This window comes from Varroa jacobsoni, unplaced genomic scaffold (assembly GCF_002532875.2).
Source record: "Varroa jacobsoni isolate VJ856 unplaced genomic scaffold, vjacob_1.0 scaffold_1295, whole genome shotgun sequence".
Lineage (NCBI taxonomy): Eukaryota > Metazoa > Arthropoda > Arachnida > Mesostigmata > Varroidae > Varroa > Varroa jacobsoni.
In genome coordinates this window covers 33,791-50,535 of record NW_019214197.1, presented here as the reverse complement: position 1 = coordinate 50,535, position 16,745 = coordinate 33,791, and the positions used below count along the sequence as shown (strand labels likewise).

General features: G+C 39.7%; 1 protein-coding gene and 2 long non-coding RNA genes across 4 annotated transcripts in view; 2 read left to right on the top strand and 1 right to left on the bottom strand.

Moving 5' to 3' along the window:
• LOC111268504 (uncharacterized) overlaps positions 1-6,687 on the top strand; it is a 22,596-nt gene extending 15,909 nt beyond the window's left edge. Inside the window, exons 2-3 of the long non-coding RNA XR_002685265.2 lie at positions 6,217-6,368; positions 6,576-6,687. This is a non-coding gene — a long non-coding RNA (uncharacterized LOC111268504). The remainder of the gene's footprint in view (positions 1-6,216; positions 6,369-6,575) is intronic.
• On the bottom strand, positions 550-16,745 carry CYLD (ubiquitin carboxyl-terminal hydrolase CYLD). 2 transcript variants are annotated; one of them, XM_022847521.2, is made up of 12 exons: positions 16,258-16,745; positions 15,938-16,005; positions 14,656-14,902; positions 9,819-9,878; positions 9,285-9,616; positions 8,954-9,052; positions 8,530-8,658; positions 8,117-8,284; positions 7,740-7,934; positions 7,206-7,375; positions 6,604-6,824; positions 550-2,972 (listed from the first exon to the last, which is right to left on the bottom strand). In XM_022847521.2, exons 2-12 carry the CDS (start codon positions 15,938-15,940, stop codon positions 2,800-2,802), a joined length of 1,797 nt encoding a protein of 598 aa, XP_022703256.1. In that variant the 5' UTR covers positions 15,941-16,005; positions 16,258-16,745; the 3' UTR covers positions 550-2,799. The 2 variants fall into 2 exon arrangements, with proteins under 2 accessions (XP_022703256.1, XP_022703255.1); XM_022847520.2 differs by having other exon boundaries at positions 15,938-16,745.
• On the top strand, positions 2,922-3,550 carry LOC111268506 (uncharacterized). The gene is made up of 2 exons (XR_002685269.2): positions 2,922-3,000; positions 3,321-3,550. It is a non-coding gene; the product is annotated as an uncharacterized LOC111268506 (long non-coding RNA).

The window sequence follows — 16,745 nt, the reverse complement described above, 5'->3', positions numbered from 1 at the left end:
CTAGCCCTTATAATGATGTTCACTTTCTTATTATCCATGCTGATTACTTTGGGAGAATATAGATCTTTAGATCACAAAAAAGGAAATATATATTTTAGTTATGTCTGCATGACGACACGCAACGTTCTGATGTTCTTTCTTCTAGATCGCTTTACTTACGAAGTAAACTTTTTCAAGCTGCTAAAACATATAATCTAAAAAAAAAAATAACTATCAAAACATTGTTAATTTCATAGTCATTTGACTCAGTACGCCACCTAGTGAGCTAGTTCTGCATTTTTTTCTCATTTATACTGTCTTCGTTATCATGCGTGTCTGAATATGTATTCGACCATTTTTAGCTAATTTGCCACTTCTGACGTGGCGTAAAAACAGACAAATTAAAAAAAAAAATATATATATATATATAGAGGTAGTTGTTCTGTTTAAAGGTTGTGCCAACGAAAAATTGTACATATCTATAAATTGTGACTATTTGAAAAACTCGACACTTAGGTGTAAAAAAGTGTGTTTAAAGGTTAACAAACTTCCACTAATAATATGTCACAGTAAAAATTGCAATGCTTTTTGTTTATTAAACAGTCATATTTATCTATTGGGTAGCAGTAATGTCAACTTCCTTTTTAAGTGCAGCGTAGCAGTATCCTTTCTTAGCTTGAAAAATCGTCTGCTTTTATTGTTAGTTGTCATCGACAGGTGACCATTATAAATTCAAGAATATTATTGATTGACTTGATTAAGGAAATTTGCCTAGATATTTCGAGTAGGCATACTTGTCGTTCGATTTTTCTGCCTCACTTAGCTTGTTGTAGACCGCTTGTTATTATCATTTTGTAAATAACCCATGTGCCTGTTCTTGACAATTTGCATAAAACATATCGCTTTTAATGTGCGCCAGCTATATATCATGACCATGACACGATTTATTAAGTGAACAAAGACCTTAGATATACACAACCGAACTAGGTATTTTTAATTCTAGATTACACTGTACATCTGAATATCTGTGTAGGAAAGGGGTGTCTGACGGCACAGCCAACGATTACAAGCTATTTACACTTACGTTGAACGCAATTATCATGTGCCTCCCATAGGTCTAAGACAAACCATAAGGAGGTTAGAGGAAATTACACTGGTGGCACTATAAACTCATTGCATAATATGGAAAGGTTCACAGGCGGATTGCTTCTTATGTATATTAGGACCTAATAACATTTTTTTTTTTTTATGGTAAACGCTCTTTATCAGAAACTCTGCATATCATAAAACGAGACACCGTAATTTCGTTCGTTCAAAAAAAAATTTAAACATATATGTTTATATAAGCAAAGAAATGCAATTCAACTGTATCAGTCAAAGCTGTACTATACATAGCTATACTATAAACCATATAACAACTGAGTTGACAAGTAAACTGTCATACTCTCTGAAAAACTTCGTATCAAGGAACGATCTTCTGAGCACGTGGCCTTAGTCTGATATGATGCACTGACATTTGGTATTAAGTATTATTCGTGTAGCTACCACAGCGACACTAAATTGACGATAGCACTATACGCATCCGCAGGTATCTATTCTAAATAATCTAAGGAAGACTATTTGATGTGTTATTTTTTGGATAAAGCCCCCGTCTATACGGTTATGCTCTGCGCTCACCAATTATTTAGACTTGCACGACATCTAAACCATATAAGTTCTTCACAGATCTTACGTCAACCCTCCTCGTACAATTGGAGGGGCCGCGACACACGCCTAATCTCGGAGCCGTCTTTAACTGGTTCGTCTAGGCCCGGGGTCAAATGCGTAACTTAGAGCTATGCTGTTTGTCAACTTGCACTTTTTTTACAAATTTCCCATTAAATTATGACGAATCGAAACGCTCAATTATGAGTCAATTCGCAGAAGCTATAGGTATCATCTTTTCAGCAACAACAGTACAAGTCTTGACCAGGTATCATTCACTGATAACAACAAATCATTAGACGAATTTATTACCTTCGGAAATAGTAGATATTGCACCAGAGAAACAAAAGAAATCGAATAGGTTTATCGTACTTGATACACAAACCGCAGTACTGGATGTTAAAATCGAACCATTCATACGTCGAGGTAGATGCGTGCCGTCATTTAGCAGACATTTATTTAAAGCCAAAATTTTACAATTAAGGGATTATTAGCTTCGCTAAACTTAGCTATTTTTATGGTTTTTAAAAGATATTATATATTATACGTATCAAATTCTTGTTAAGAAAGGAACCGTTCATTTAAAATAATATACTAGTATCGGAAAAACAAATCTTTACTTAAAAACACTATTTTAGTGTGAATCAATATGATTTTGAACCTCTATTTTACCCATCTCGCCTGATAGCATCGAGAGCTTCAGTATGAAACGCAATTTTTTGTCCAGGACTGAAACATTCCAGCTGAGTGAAGCATCACCGTCACTTCGTTTTCGTATCATACAATATTTCTTCGTTTAAGATACATAGATGCACCTCGAGGTGCAAAAGATTACTCTCAGACCTGTGGCACTCTTGGTTCCCCATATAATCTCAATTTATAACTGTTTCTTGCCAAACCCAACTTGTAATAGATTTGGATTATTTCATCTATATTTGTTGACCTATTTTCCTATTTTTATAGGTTATTCGAAAGTTACTTCAAGCGTCATCGAGATGTAATGTCTTTTTCTGGTGACAGGTGTGTCGTCAGCTTCCTCTTGTTTTTGAACTGTTGGAAACCCAAATTTCATATCGTCTTCTGCAAGACCGCGGAAGTCGATGTAACAACTGCTTGTCAATTGTACATAGCAACTGTTGTGCTACGATAGAGGCACATGTATGCGTCGGCGACAATCTTCTTTACGAGTGGCGGAAGACTGCGATCATCAGGATGAGCTTCGAGTCTTTCTGGCGATAGCCATTCGTAAATTTCATCAAAGCTGACCACCTCAGGGATGTTATTTTGACCTGTAAAAGAAATATATCAGATGCATAGGTAAGAAGAAAACAACCTAACCTTCGAAAGAAAAGAAGAAAACCTAACCTAACCTTCGAATCGAGCAACTAAAATTCCTGTTGCCATAAACCGTGCCAATACATGCCAATAAATGGCTTGCTTTATTAGTTTGCTTGTTTTTCTAAGCAGTGCAGCACTTTCACAGTAAGTTTAAGGGTTTTCTTGAATACTATAAGGAGCTTGTCAATTTCTTTATGCTAATATCTAGTCGATTTGATAATTTGACTAATAAACATTTTTCAGAAACAAAATACAGCTGCGGTCCTTAAGTATTAACAAATTAAGTTCTTCCTGTTTAGGTAACTTCAGATATACACAATAAAAACGTAACGGCAAACTATATAAATTAAGCTCGACTTCAATGGAATTAAACAGGTTCTACTGTACGTATCTGAAGTACTGAGCCAAACCTCTGCCGCTTCGGAATTGCTACATCTTATCCACTCCAAGGCACTGTAGCGAGTATGTATTATGAGTAGATTTCTGAATAAACTACTAAGTTTAATTTCAAATTACTGAGAACTTACAAGAGATCAACTTTTTATTTAGCGTGTGCGGGTAGTACGAATCGAATCAGAGATGACATGAGATAGATTAATGATACGGCTTCCACAGATCTACAATCAGGGCATAGCCGACTATACGTAACTAAGGTAAAACTGTGAAAAATAAATGCCCCTTCGACAAGCACAACCACCCTGTAAATCTGAAGTAGACAACTGCTAAAGGCAACTCAAGGAGACATTTTCTCTAAAGATGCCCTCGCAAGGAAATATAACCTAGCAAAATGCCACTGTACAGCTTGGTACAACGGCAGGTTGCTACTATAGCAATTGCAAAATATCAATAATAAAGCACGGAGTAATTTGTCGTGGCAGTTTGCGTTTTTCGCAACCTGCCATAGTACATTAGTTATAAACAAAATTACAATGCAATTTAAAACGCTTACTTGATTAACTACTAAGGAAATCTCTTCAATAAGCGGATAAAGCGAAATTTTCTTCTTAATCAGGCTCTTGTTGTTCAAATAGATTTAGGAGTTATTTGTAATACCAAGTTTGCACAAGCTGGTTTTTCTGAACAGTCAGACATTTTTCGCAATTATTCCTTTTCCACAAGTTGTAATAAGCTTTTTTTCTCCAAAGTAAGTTGATAGCACCTCATAAATACATCAATACGATGAAGAGTGAAGACTGTAGCGAACAGCAATTACAATACAGCATATTTTAGGTAAATAAAGCTTATCACAGTTGCAATCTCCGACGCGTCTTGTTAGATTGTAACTTAAGTCTTCTTCTCTTTCAATTATTTAACATCAATATTCAGATTCTCAATTATAAGGAAATGCGTGAAAGGGGCGTATTCTTAGGATATAGGTTATCCACCTCATATTGTAGGTGGTTTGTTATTTCAACGTAGTCCTTTTTTGTAATGCTGTGAACTGATTTTTCCATAAAGCTAATTATTGCTGACAGGTTGTTATGGTGTGCATTTATTATATATGAACGGCAAAAAAGCTTACATTTCAATGAAGCATTCAAAAAGCCGCTCTGAAATGCGGCGCAAGTTCTCCGACAAGCTTGAAAATTAAATAACGTTTAAGCTAGTTGGATTAGAATGGTTGCTTTTCACATGTGTTTACGTTTATTTTTTACACATTTGTCCCAGCACCCTGGCAGCTTCTGGACAGCCATCCATGTTCTTCTATGCAATCGATGGCTGCTTCGAACAAATCGATAGTGGGATACGCTTGCCCAGCAATTGCCCTCTCTAGCGCATGAAAAGCCCCCAGTCACGTGAACTTAGATTGGAAAAATAAGCCAATTGAAGTCAACGTTGGATATCTGCTTGTTCAATCCAGTATAACTGAGGTATGGCGATTGGGTGTGTAATCAAATTTTGTATTTTCGATTGTCGCACCAATAGCCCTTGAAGGAAGTCGGGATAGCAAGCTGAATTCAGTATCCTATTTCTACCGAGTATTTCATAATATTAAAAGCCTTTGACACTTATTAAAGGTGCTACAGTCATCTTATATCCAAATCTAATCGACATCGCCACCGAGCTCGATTTCTCTTTCAAGCTATGCCATTCTCTCGCTTGGTCTCCCTCCGGCCGGCCGCAAAGCTTGAGCTATGATTCGTTCGTAGCAACTGCATGCTCCAAACGGAGTTTTCATTAAAAAAGTCGCAGATTGCGCGCGTAATATACTTCGCGCCTTACCAACTAATGGGAAACCCGTTTTTACTCAGTTTTAATATTTTTAGTATTCTTGTTATGCATCTGTAATAGGTTACACGTGAAATATCAATTTTAATCGACTATAAATTTCAAGCTCTGCTTTTGTGAAAAACCTCCTCGATGGTGGCAATGCGTTTGTACTTTTTGGGTTTCGACATCTGCTTGTCGAACATACTGTGCTTTCGTTTCAGGCCTCCTTGCCTAATGCGTTTATCATCGTTTAATAAATTTCCGTAACGCTGTGACCTTCAAATAACGAAAGCTTGATTACGAAGCATTGATTTTCGAGACAAAAAGATGTTTTTCCTTCTGTACTTATAGCTCTTGAAGAACTCAACCGGTTTTCATATGTTTCTAGAAGATCTGAGTATACACTAAGTAAACTTTAAGAATCAAAACTACGCGTTTCTTTTCAAAGCGTTTGCTTCAAAATTCAAGCGGTTTCTATGTACAAGTTTCTAGAAAACCGGACTATTTACTGACTGAATTTCGTCTGCTGGCGGCGCGTAGTTTAAAAAATATTAACTTTGGGAATCGTTTAGATCCGCTTGTAAAATTCCGATATATATACTATTGGGTCAAAAAAGTACCCGCAATTTGGCAACTATACATTTCACAGTCGTCCAAATTTTAGTTGTACGCTTCAAAATCAGTCATAAAAATAGACCTCGACGCTACTTTGGTTTTTCTTGGATGTTTTCGATCCCAAAAAATTATGCGACAAAAATCGTGTGAGGTGTCTAACTTTACTACGAGCTTCTTGAACGTAATTCGGCTATTTCCCAGCATGAGTACTTTCGCTTTTCCCATGATTGCTCTGCACTTGCTGAGACAAGTTGTTCGCACTAGAGTGTGTTTTTCTCGTCCCTCGCAGAATCGATAGTACCATACGTAGACTAGACGTTAAGTCATAGCCCGGTTCGTAAAGCGTTCCACATAATTTTTATTTCCCAGAAAAACAAAACACGACCGGAGGCCATACACTTCAAAATTCTTGTAAAACACGAAAAAAAGAACGTTGGAATGACCCAAAATTGTGTCGGTGAATCATTAACCTGCATGTCAGCGATCGGGGCGCCTACCAAACGTGACTCTAAACAATTTTGGTAAGTCAGTGTAACGCCATAGGCTTGGCTGATGTCTTTCAACCAATAAAAGCCGAGAGTTTCCTTTAATGTTTTCTTGACCCGATAATTTATTCGTAAGTTGTATTGTATCCTCTTAAAATCATCATATCAAGAATCCTTTTAAATAATCCATTGCTAAAAAGTATATAAAGCTCACAATGAAAACTAACTCCCTTAACTGGTCAGGAACAGACGAAGCCGCTCGAACACGTACCTTGCCGATCTGCCATTGAATCGAAGAATACCCATGGGCTTGTTGCCTGGTGGCCACACTTTACAAATGCAACGTAATGGCTCGTTTCAATACACAGCAAAGCAAATAGCTCCATAAAATGACGCGGAAGATGTTTCGTCGAAGAGAAGTCTTGGAATCCTGCGGAAACAGTCAGACGCCGCTTAGCACTGCCCCGATGCGTTGGCATCCTTAAGTGAGTCCTGAAAGCATTGACACAAGTCAACAAGCCAGTGGGCAAATAGGTTCACTATAATAAGCACAAAAGCATCTAAAATCTACGCTAGATAGCGCATCATGTACACTTCACGCATATGACACATACAGCGATACTACATAATTAACGTAAACAATGAAAATAACCATGAAGTCATATAAAAATTAAGAAGAACTTTTAGAAGTAGTTTGGGTATCGTTATGTTACATACATTTGTTACAAAAATATAAAGTTAATTCCACCAATGTGCAATATAAATAAAATGACGCTGATAAAAACCAAAATTTGATCCGGGATCTGTTCAATTCAGCGTTTCGTGATTTCAGACACCGTACGCGTGATTAACCTGAGAATGCTGAAAACAAACCGATTGTAACAGGCGTCACAGAAAGTGCTCCGTTCAATAGCTTTTACGTGCGTGTAGCAATCAGGGCATTCGACTTGTGCGAGGCCCGCACAAACGTGACATGGCCGTGGCGAATTTGCCAACAGGTCTGTCATGTCTAGCTGAAGGCTCGGTATAACTCGGGGATACACCTGTATATATAGAAACCAAAATTTTTTTGTTACTTAATGCCTACATGAAGTCTACATCCACAATAACGTTGCTGAATATAAGCTATGTAGAAGCTGATTCAAAGAAAATGGTCTCCTGAAAAATATCTCTAATTTTTTTCAATTGGTTATCAATAAATTATTATTGCTACGTTCAAGTGGAATATCAGTGATCATTAGTGTCGAGCTAACCACGAAACTGTTTTTATCCGACGAAAAAGAACCTATAACTTATAGTATTTACTCTAAGCAATAAACACCAACAAAAACTGGCCCATACGATCTACGAAACGGCTGATATCGCGATGATAAGGGCATCTGAAGTATTAGAGTAATTTTTAGTTACCTTGAACTGTCGTCCAAAACGCGGCATCTGAACAATGAAAACAGATGGAAGTTGCCGTAATTTTAGGTCTTGATGGAAAAAGCTCTGCTCCAGTATCTGCTGAAACCATGGAATGCCTAGACCGTCATCCTTTTCAACAAACAATTGGTATAGATGCGCGGATTGGCCCGAACTCAGCTGTAAGAATGGTTCCACCTTGAAATAACATGAAAAACCAGCCGTTAACATTTGCTGAGAAGGGAGTGAATTGACGTCGTTCAGGCACGACGATAGCAGATTTTCGTAGGCTACAAAGTGTTTGTAGGCTGATGAGTTTCATAAAATGGTCATTTTAAGCATACTTTTTCTACTGCATCTTCATCACTTTGGTTCTGTACCTGCAGCATTTGGGTCAAACAATTTAAGAACTCTTCGGGGTCCTTTTCCTCACAAGTGAGACCTGATACAGAGCCTAACTTGTCAAGTAGTTCACGCAACTTCATCACCTGTGCGGCACCAACGAAGCGATGAGCTCGAAGGCAATTTACAATGTCCTCTTTCAAGACCTGTCAACATAATAACAAAACGTTAGGGCACTAGTTACATAACAATGGGCTATTACACATACCTGAGTCTTTTTGTATCGTACGTTATACTTACTAGCAAGCTAACTAAGTCTTAACCCTCCAAATGTTACAGCATTTCTAGCCTTTCTTTGCTTTGAGTTTTCCTGAGTCCTTTGTCTTTGAATGACATAGACTATCTGGCCAGCAGATGTATCGAACATGACAACAAATAAACCGCTATTTACTTTTTGAACTTGGTCGTATTCTGGAATGTCACCGTCCTCACGTGGTCGATTGATAATAAAATCGAATACAGACGTTGCCGTAAACATAGCAAACAAAGTGGCATCGAGATAACATGAATTGTGGTGGCCCTGTGAAGGAAAAAGACCCAAATACAAAGCGAATTTGTTATAGTACTAAACAAAGTGTTGAAAAAACAGTTTTATCCTAGCTTAATCGACTGCTGTTCACAAGGGTGTAAAATCATCCAAGTTGTCAACGTTGCAAGGTGTTATATATAATCTGACCTAGCGATTAAGAAGTCAAGCGTAACTCAATGAAGCGTTCGTGTTAAGACACGCGCACGTAGTTATAAGCCTTGCTTTTGCAAAAATTTCACGCTCCGCCTCGTCCATGTGACCCATAATTATTCGCTTCGTCGCTTACCTGGATACCCTTACAGCGGCCGACAAGATGGGAAAGGTCTTTGGTACCAATGATAAACAGAGGCGGAAAGTCTCCAGGAAGCGGATCGTACACCATGTTCTGGAAACGGATAAATCAAGCAATTCAGTTATTTATTTGCAACAATTTCATGAAAAACTAACAACCAAATTAACAGCTTCTGTTTACGTGAAAGTAATAATAGTGCTTTAAAAACTCACATCTCAAGCTCGGTAACGTATTATAGCAAAGCATATTATTCTGACAGGCGTTGGTGATTCACTACATGTTGTTCAGTGAACAATCCAACGTTATCTATTAGCGACTCACGCACCAACAGTTGATTATCGTGAGCGTCATGGTGTGGAGTTTCATCCAGAAGCGCCATCTGTTGGATGCGCTCATCGGGCACACACTGCTCTGGACGGGCAAACAATCCTTTGCCCTGCTCACATTCAAAGTACCATGCGTCGTGTAAATATCCTGATTGAAAGCCGTAATCGTCCATTTCCAACCCAAGCATCGGCTCGTCATTTATATAACCGGTCCATCTGACGACACCGTACGCCATACTACCAACACCTTCCGATCCAGGCCGACCGGACCCCACCGTTTCGGGCGGCAACATCACCCCCACCAAAGACCCTATCTCAAAGACAAAGTCATCTGAAAAATAATGCGATATGCACACAATTCTGAATCACGCTAAGTGATTGGGACCATCTACATGGACGCTAGCTAAATTCGCCACAAGAAATCGAAAAATCTTCAATTTTTAAACCGAGTTCAAGCGATTTTAGCTCAAATATAAATCGCAGGTACCAAACAATAAAAAAGAGCCCTAATTAATAAATCGAATTGCTCTTACCATAAGGAATTTGAAGGTTGCCACTGGTGTCAGCTCGCTCAATGGGCGATCGGTGATCTCCTGCAACAAACATTACAACGTATTAGTAGAAAATAGTTCGTCTGAAACAACACAAGATGCAGCAATATAAAATAGGACAAAACAAGAAAACGGCTTAATTATTCAAGTGTATTAGAAATCAATGCACACCTTTGCACCTGATCCGTTTTTAAGCCCACTTCAATCTATACATACCATCTTGTCTGACCATTCGTGATTCCATAGGTATGGTGGTATCGATGGTGTTCTCATCTGGATATTCCATTTCCGTCAGTGATGCAACGAGTAGCCGCTCTTCACAAAGCTGAGCGCCAGGGGGTTTCGATGTTTGGAGTCTATTATTTCTTGTTTGAAGAGGAGAGTTGATGTAAAATTGATTTAGGATAGGTGATTGAGCTTGTACACCAATGTTATTATAACCAGCAAAACTATAAGGAGATACCATAGCACTATTTCCGGCGGACTGCGATGAGGCCGCTGCTGGTAGCTGATTATAATGATTTTCAGCCTCAAAAACTCTTGAGGCTCCTCGTTTCATATGAATAAGAGGTGGTGGATATTGTTCAAACAGTGGCTCCGTGTATTTTTGCTGTTGCTCAAGTTGTATTTGTAGAAGTCGCATTTTTTCCTCCAGCTCCTCCTGATTCTTCTGTAGCTTTTTTAGCTGCTCGCTCTGCTGATTGATAATTTGCTGTTGTTTATTCGAAGTTCCTTTAAGCGATGCTTGTTCTGGTGCCGAACCACTGAACAATTTTGTTTGTTCGTCTCGGGAGGTTCTTTGTTTTGCTGGTACTAGAGGCGGTTCAGAGACCATTGTCCCAAGGGCTTTTCGAGGCGGTGAAATACGATACAAATTTTGGGATGGGGGTAATACCAGGGGTAAACCGTCATCGCAACCCCAGTTACCCTTTCGGTCTCTGCAGTCTGATTCGTTCGTTGGTGGACTTTTAGCTCTGCTTCGACGGCGTTCCTGCGTTTTACTTAGCGCGCCACTGAAAAACGTCTGCGAAACACTAGACGATGGCTGGCCGCCATCGTCCGTGATTTTAACAAAATCGTCTTCTTCTCCGCTGTCTGCCTCAAGCATAAGATCGAAATGTTTGTCAAACTCTTCAAAGATCGCACTTTCAGTATTGTTAGCCTTCCCGTAGTCGCCAATGCGGCCGTACGTGCTTAACTCTTCAATACTTTCAGCATCAAACATGCCAACTTTTTTCGTCTCCGAAGAACTGCTCAGTATGTTCTCAAGTTTTTCCATCGTTGATTCCCGTTTGATTGACGAGTACCTTGTAGGTTTCTCTGAAAGTGATGTATTGCTTCTCGATGGGGATAGTTCACCTGAATCGTCATTTCCGAAACCGCCCCCTGTTGGTAATCGTCTTAATGAGCCACTTTTGTTAAGTCGTTTTTTTAAACTCGATAGGAGACTTTGGATCTGCTCCTGAAGATCACGAGTGCTATCCCTCATATCGTCTCGTGTAACAGAGTGTTGTCGACTAGCATGGGCGGATCGAGTGCCTCGTCTTGATCGAGCTGGCCTTCGCGGCACATCGTCTTGAGATTGAGCAGAAGACGAATTTCTGCCAGCTGGTGGCAAGGTGTTTAATAACGGTCTGAACTTAGACAGCGGCAACAGAGAAGAGATTTCCGTTGCAGGTGACAAAGGTCTCGGTGCTGATGATTTTGGGCTTCTGGGCGGAGTGACGCACACTAGCGTTGGAGTTGGATAAATAGGAATCGGAGAAGGTCGCAAGGGCAACGCTGTGTACTGAGAATTACCTCGAGAATTCGAGGGCAAATCGGTGCTGAACTGAAGTTCCATGTTATCGGTAGCCTTCCGCGGGAAAGTTGGCGTTGAATCAAAGGAAGCAGTCCGTGAAAAACGGGCCACCGGCGCATAAGCTGTGCTAAAAGAACTGTGGAGCTCAGTAAACGGAGATTCTAACGGTTGTGGTTTAACGGGGACACTTCGCGACGTGGCTTCAATGAAACCATTGCTAATTTCAGAACTTGTCAATGTAGCAGCGTCTTTCTGTGGAAGCGGTGCACTTACTTCTAGCGGCTCAACAAACTTAAAACTAAAATCTCTTACCTTGGTAGAACAAAGAGGAACAACGGGTTTGGTGTCATCGGATAGAGCAGTACCATCATTCTTAATGATCCTAAATTTAGTTCCATCAGCTCTGCAAATGTTTTCATTAAACCCGGATGATACTTGTTTTCGCTGAGGATCGTTATTAACTAAAGTGTGGATATTCGAATGTAATTCGTGATTGGTTATTTTCGCTGGTTTTGTTTCATCGAGAACCGACTTTATCAGTTCCATCTCCCGCGGTTGGGGTAAAGGAATTTCGACGGGACATTCTAACGCCATTCGTAACTCACTTCTCGACTCTGATTCTTGCTTCTTTTCACGTTCCTTTTCCGCCATCCGCTCCATAGATATCTTCCATTGTCGAGCACGATTTGGAGGCGGCCGCCTCTTTGATAGATAAGAAGAATCGTATGAATCATTCAAATAATGCACCGGGCTGTAACTCGCCGTTTTCTTCAATGGCTTAGCAGCAAAAACATTATCACCCATATAACTTGTACTTCTTTGCAACACAAGAGGCTTACCAGGCTCATTTCGGTAAAAAATACTCAAGTCATGGCTATGCCGTTTATTTGGGTTCAACAGGAGCAATTCTTGCTGACGGAGTTGTTCGGAAGGCGAATGTCTAGGCGTAGATTCTGCGGAATTTGCACGCTCCTCCTGTCTAGTGGGGGTCAACTCCCGGTCCGTTTCAAACGCGCTCTGGTATTCATCCGCCGTAAGATCGTCGTATGCGTCCATATAAAATGAGGCCAGTGACGCTGTGTCTGTTTCACGAGCTGAGTAAAAGCTCTCGGCTCCTGGACTGTTCTTGCGAGTTTGGCAATATAGATCCATAGCGTATTTCGAAAATTTTCTCAGTGTTTCTAGCAAGAAACGGTTATAGCAATAAATAACCACTCACTTTACGAACTATACAAATAACTCATTAACAATATATATCACTCCGAAGTGCGCCAAACGAGCACTCGATATACTCGTAAAATGACAACATAGCATAGGACTCATCACATATTATAATCATCATATGCAATATGTAGCAGCGGGTGCGCCCGTAAAATGGTCCACTACCCAGATCACCTGGCCACGGAGATAACCAGTTGGTCAGGCCGGGGCTAAGCATGAGTTTCCTGCCAAGGAAAGATCTAGGCCACAGCACATAAAAGAACCGGTAGCTGCAACAAGAACCTCGCGATGCGAAATTAGCCTTTTTCGATCGAAGGACCAACTACGACTAGTGCATGCGACGCACTCATGATCTTTCGGCTCAGCGCCGATGATGCTCTCAGAGCAGATGCTAATCGCAGGCCAAGACGCTGCCGCCGCTCAGTGTTATTGTCGGCTCCCTGCCGACTCTGTTGGGGACCCTGTGAGGAAACAGGCGGTGCGTTATGGCCTTCTGAGAGAGGAGAACTGTTCTATTATCGCAGCGACTAAGCACTAACCGTAATTTTTTTGTGTGTGGCCATCGAAAACTGCGATTGAGCAGTCTAGCGAAGAAAAATAGCGTCATTAATTAGACTGGATACAGTCGATACAACTCACTAACACTGAGGGGGTTAGTAACAGCCAGCAATTGTTATCTAACAATGCGTAGAGTAAAAGACGCAAATATTAAGCTAAAGTTACTTGAAACTTTGTGTGCCGGCAGTCAGTACCGGCGAATACTAACCATATTTACAGAAAACGCAACTTGCTTCTGAAATATTGATTGAACAACACCTTGAAGATTCCATAAGAGACGGAATAACTACGAAAATAATAAGTGCAGTTTATTCTTTGGGGATATTTCACATGGTGGGTATTAATTGATAGAATTTGTCTGACAGAACGGCCAATAATACTCTGTTTAGCCTCGATCTGTTTAGAAGAGCCACTTAACAAAGTGGTCTGTCCCCGTGCTGAGAATGTTGCACAACTGCATGCACCTCCAGAGCGTAAATTAATGTGGTCTAATTAAGCATTCAGTCAATGGTAATGGGTTCCGCAAATGTTTCTGGCACCTTACGTATTAGAAAAGAATGCACAAATTCGAATGTTGATACAGCACGTGTTGTCTTTGTCAAAATTATCATCAGCGTCGCTTTCCACTGACAAGGTCAAATAAACAAATTTCACCGCCTGGTACCGTATAGAATATCCCGCGCTATTTTGTCAGATCTCATTCTCCTTTCGAATAAAAATTGCACCTACTACAAATTATTTCAACAAACAATTATTATTTGGCATATACGCAGTTAATGTTCTACTAATTCGATACCCGACAAACTGCGAGCGGCCCACCCATAAGGATTGTTTCAGCTTGACCGGGTTAGAAGTAAACCCCTTGCTACTTGTTTAATTAGTGACATATTAATGCTCAGCAAATAACGATACTAGCAGTATTTTCAAATAGAAATAAAACATCTGTCTCAAAATCCCCAGTTTAAACTTGTTGTTAATACAAAATGCAGCCGATTTTTGTCTCTGTGAAAAAGCGAAGCCGTTGGTAAGCTGAGCTTCGTGACGACATTAACAAAGCTTTCACAAAACTGATATATAAAATTCGTGCTATACATCATTGGATATTAAAAGCAGTCTTAATTCAGAATTCCTCAAATCATTTTACCTATATATGCCTTTATAAGGATAATTCTACTATACTATATTCCTCATTAGAGACGTTTTTGAACAATTGTAGGGTTCTATTCTACCTGTACACACCGTTTGAGTGCATGACCGTCTTGCTCATACTGCTATTATGACTGCTTCCAGAAAAGGTCGTGTTCGATGTTGTAGTTGTTCCGGATACGTTTGATGAAGCTGCTATCACCTCAGCAGTTCCCCGGCCACCGATCAGTTTTTCCACTAAGGCCACTTGCTGAACAGCCGAACTAGGCGAAATAGTCACGCCGGTCATTACACCTGTAGACTTTATACTCCCACTGCCGCCTGAGGACCGCTTACCGTCCTGTAATAGCGGTAATGACAGTCATGTATGTACATAGGAAAAGTATCACTTTTTATGATAAAAGGACAACGATGATCAAAAATGTAATAGTAGTAGCAGGGACGCGTGAACTTATTCTCAGTGTGTAGGACTGGCAAGTTTCACAAGAAAATGCTGCCTCGATTTGCTTTTAGAAGATAGGTAAAATCATAGTATAAGAATATTTCTTACGTTTTGTCATATTTCTATCACTAAAATTGGGCAAACCAGTCGGCGTGCCAGAATATTATCGGTACTAGAAAATACATCAGATTCTTTAGCATTCCCAATATATAGACTTGTTTCGGTTTTGCGAAATAAATACCATGCATGGATTTCGTCCACCTCAAAACACACAAACACCTGACGTTGAAATAAACTTTTGTAGAATTCCTATCGGCTCAATACATTAAGCAAAATCATTTGTTATTGTTACATTAATAAAAATTAAAAATAATATGCTAATTGCCTATAGAAGCTGCAATCCGTCAGTGGGCAAGCCAAGTTTTTTAGCTAAAAATTATCATTGACTCAGGTGGTGCTGTGAAAATAAAAACAGGTGAAAAATACGCCGGATATTATAAATATAAGAACGACTCAATTCGTTGAAACCCATAACAAAGGTTATTGAATATTGGAAGCGGTTACAATTGAAAATATATAGATGTGAAAGCAATATATGTTTCCGAAAGCACTGTCTAGAAGAGACGTATTATTTTACAAAGGAAACATGAAACACGACACATTCTAGAATCGCCATGTACCAACAATCTATATACATTATTCGCCTTTTCGAGGCAATGCTACGTCACACGATCAAGATGTAATGTTTACAAAATGATAACTACTTTCACGTCTATACCGAATTTAACGATCACCACCTGTCCAACTTTGCGCTGTTCGACTTAATCGATGAAAAAAATGTCGCCATTGGCTCGGTTCGTTTTGAATAGAATGCAAGAGCAACTGGCTATGATCGAGTGACATCGTCCTAAAGGTTGTTTGTAATTAACTCACCATGGCTACAAAGGGACTTGAGGTCTCAAATCACCGCGGACCTCTCCTTGCTAAAGCCATGACACGGTCTTCGACACGGGCGAGGATTAAAATGCACGAGACGAAAAAATACTCAAGATGAAATGTATGAGCCTAACATAAATCAACCTGGTTCTTCCCTCTGCCAAGTAATCTTAATTTACCGTCAATTTACTGTTAATCGAGTTTTCATCACTTTTTTCATAAGCTCACTAATGCACAAACATCGACAATACATATATGTCGATCGATGGCCAATTCAGCATATAGTCACAGATTTTCCTCACAGCTGGAGAATTTACCGTCTATGTCTTTCTCGTCGATTTTCACCCGATCAAACTTTTATGGTAAGAAAGCAACCGCCCACGCTGCAGTAGAAAGTGGATTTGGAAATCTTGTTGTTCAAACTAAGGCAAAAAGAACAATCTTGAGTGCTAATAAAAACAGTCGTTGTAATCTACGTCTTCAACTGGGCTGCCTTTATATATTAGAACGTTTTGCAGTATATAACCAAGACTTAAATGCAATGTTCTTATGAATTTTGGCTCCTTGCCAATATAGTTATTCGTTCGGCGTGTTAATAGAAACGCAAAAAATCAGTCGGTTATTTTCAATCAGCGTTTACTACCGTGACCATGACACTACTAAATGTCAAATGGCTTCACTATGCCATCTTCCTCTGTTCACACGAAATTGATTTGGGTGAAAACGCAACATCTTCATTTGACAGGAGTCAGCTGGTCGCGATTTCGAAACCACCCAGCGCTTCTCTCGTTCTAACTCTCTTTTA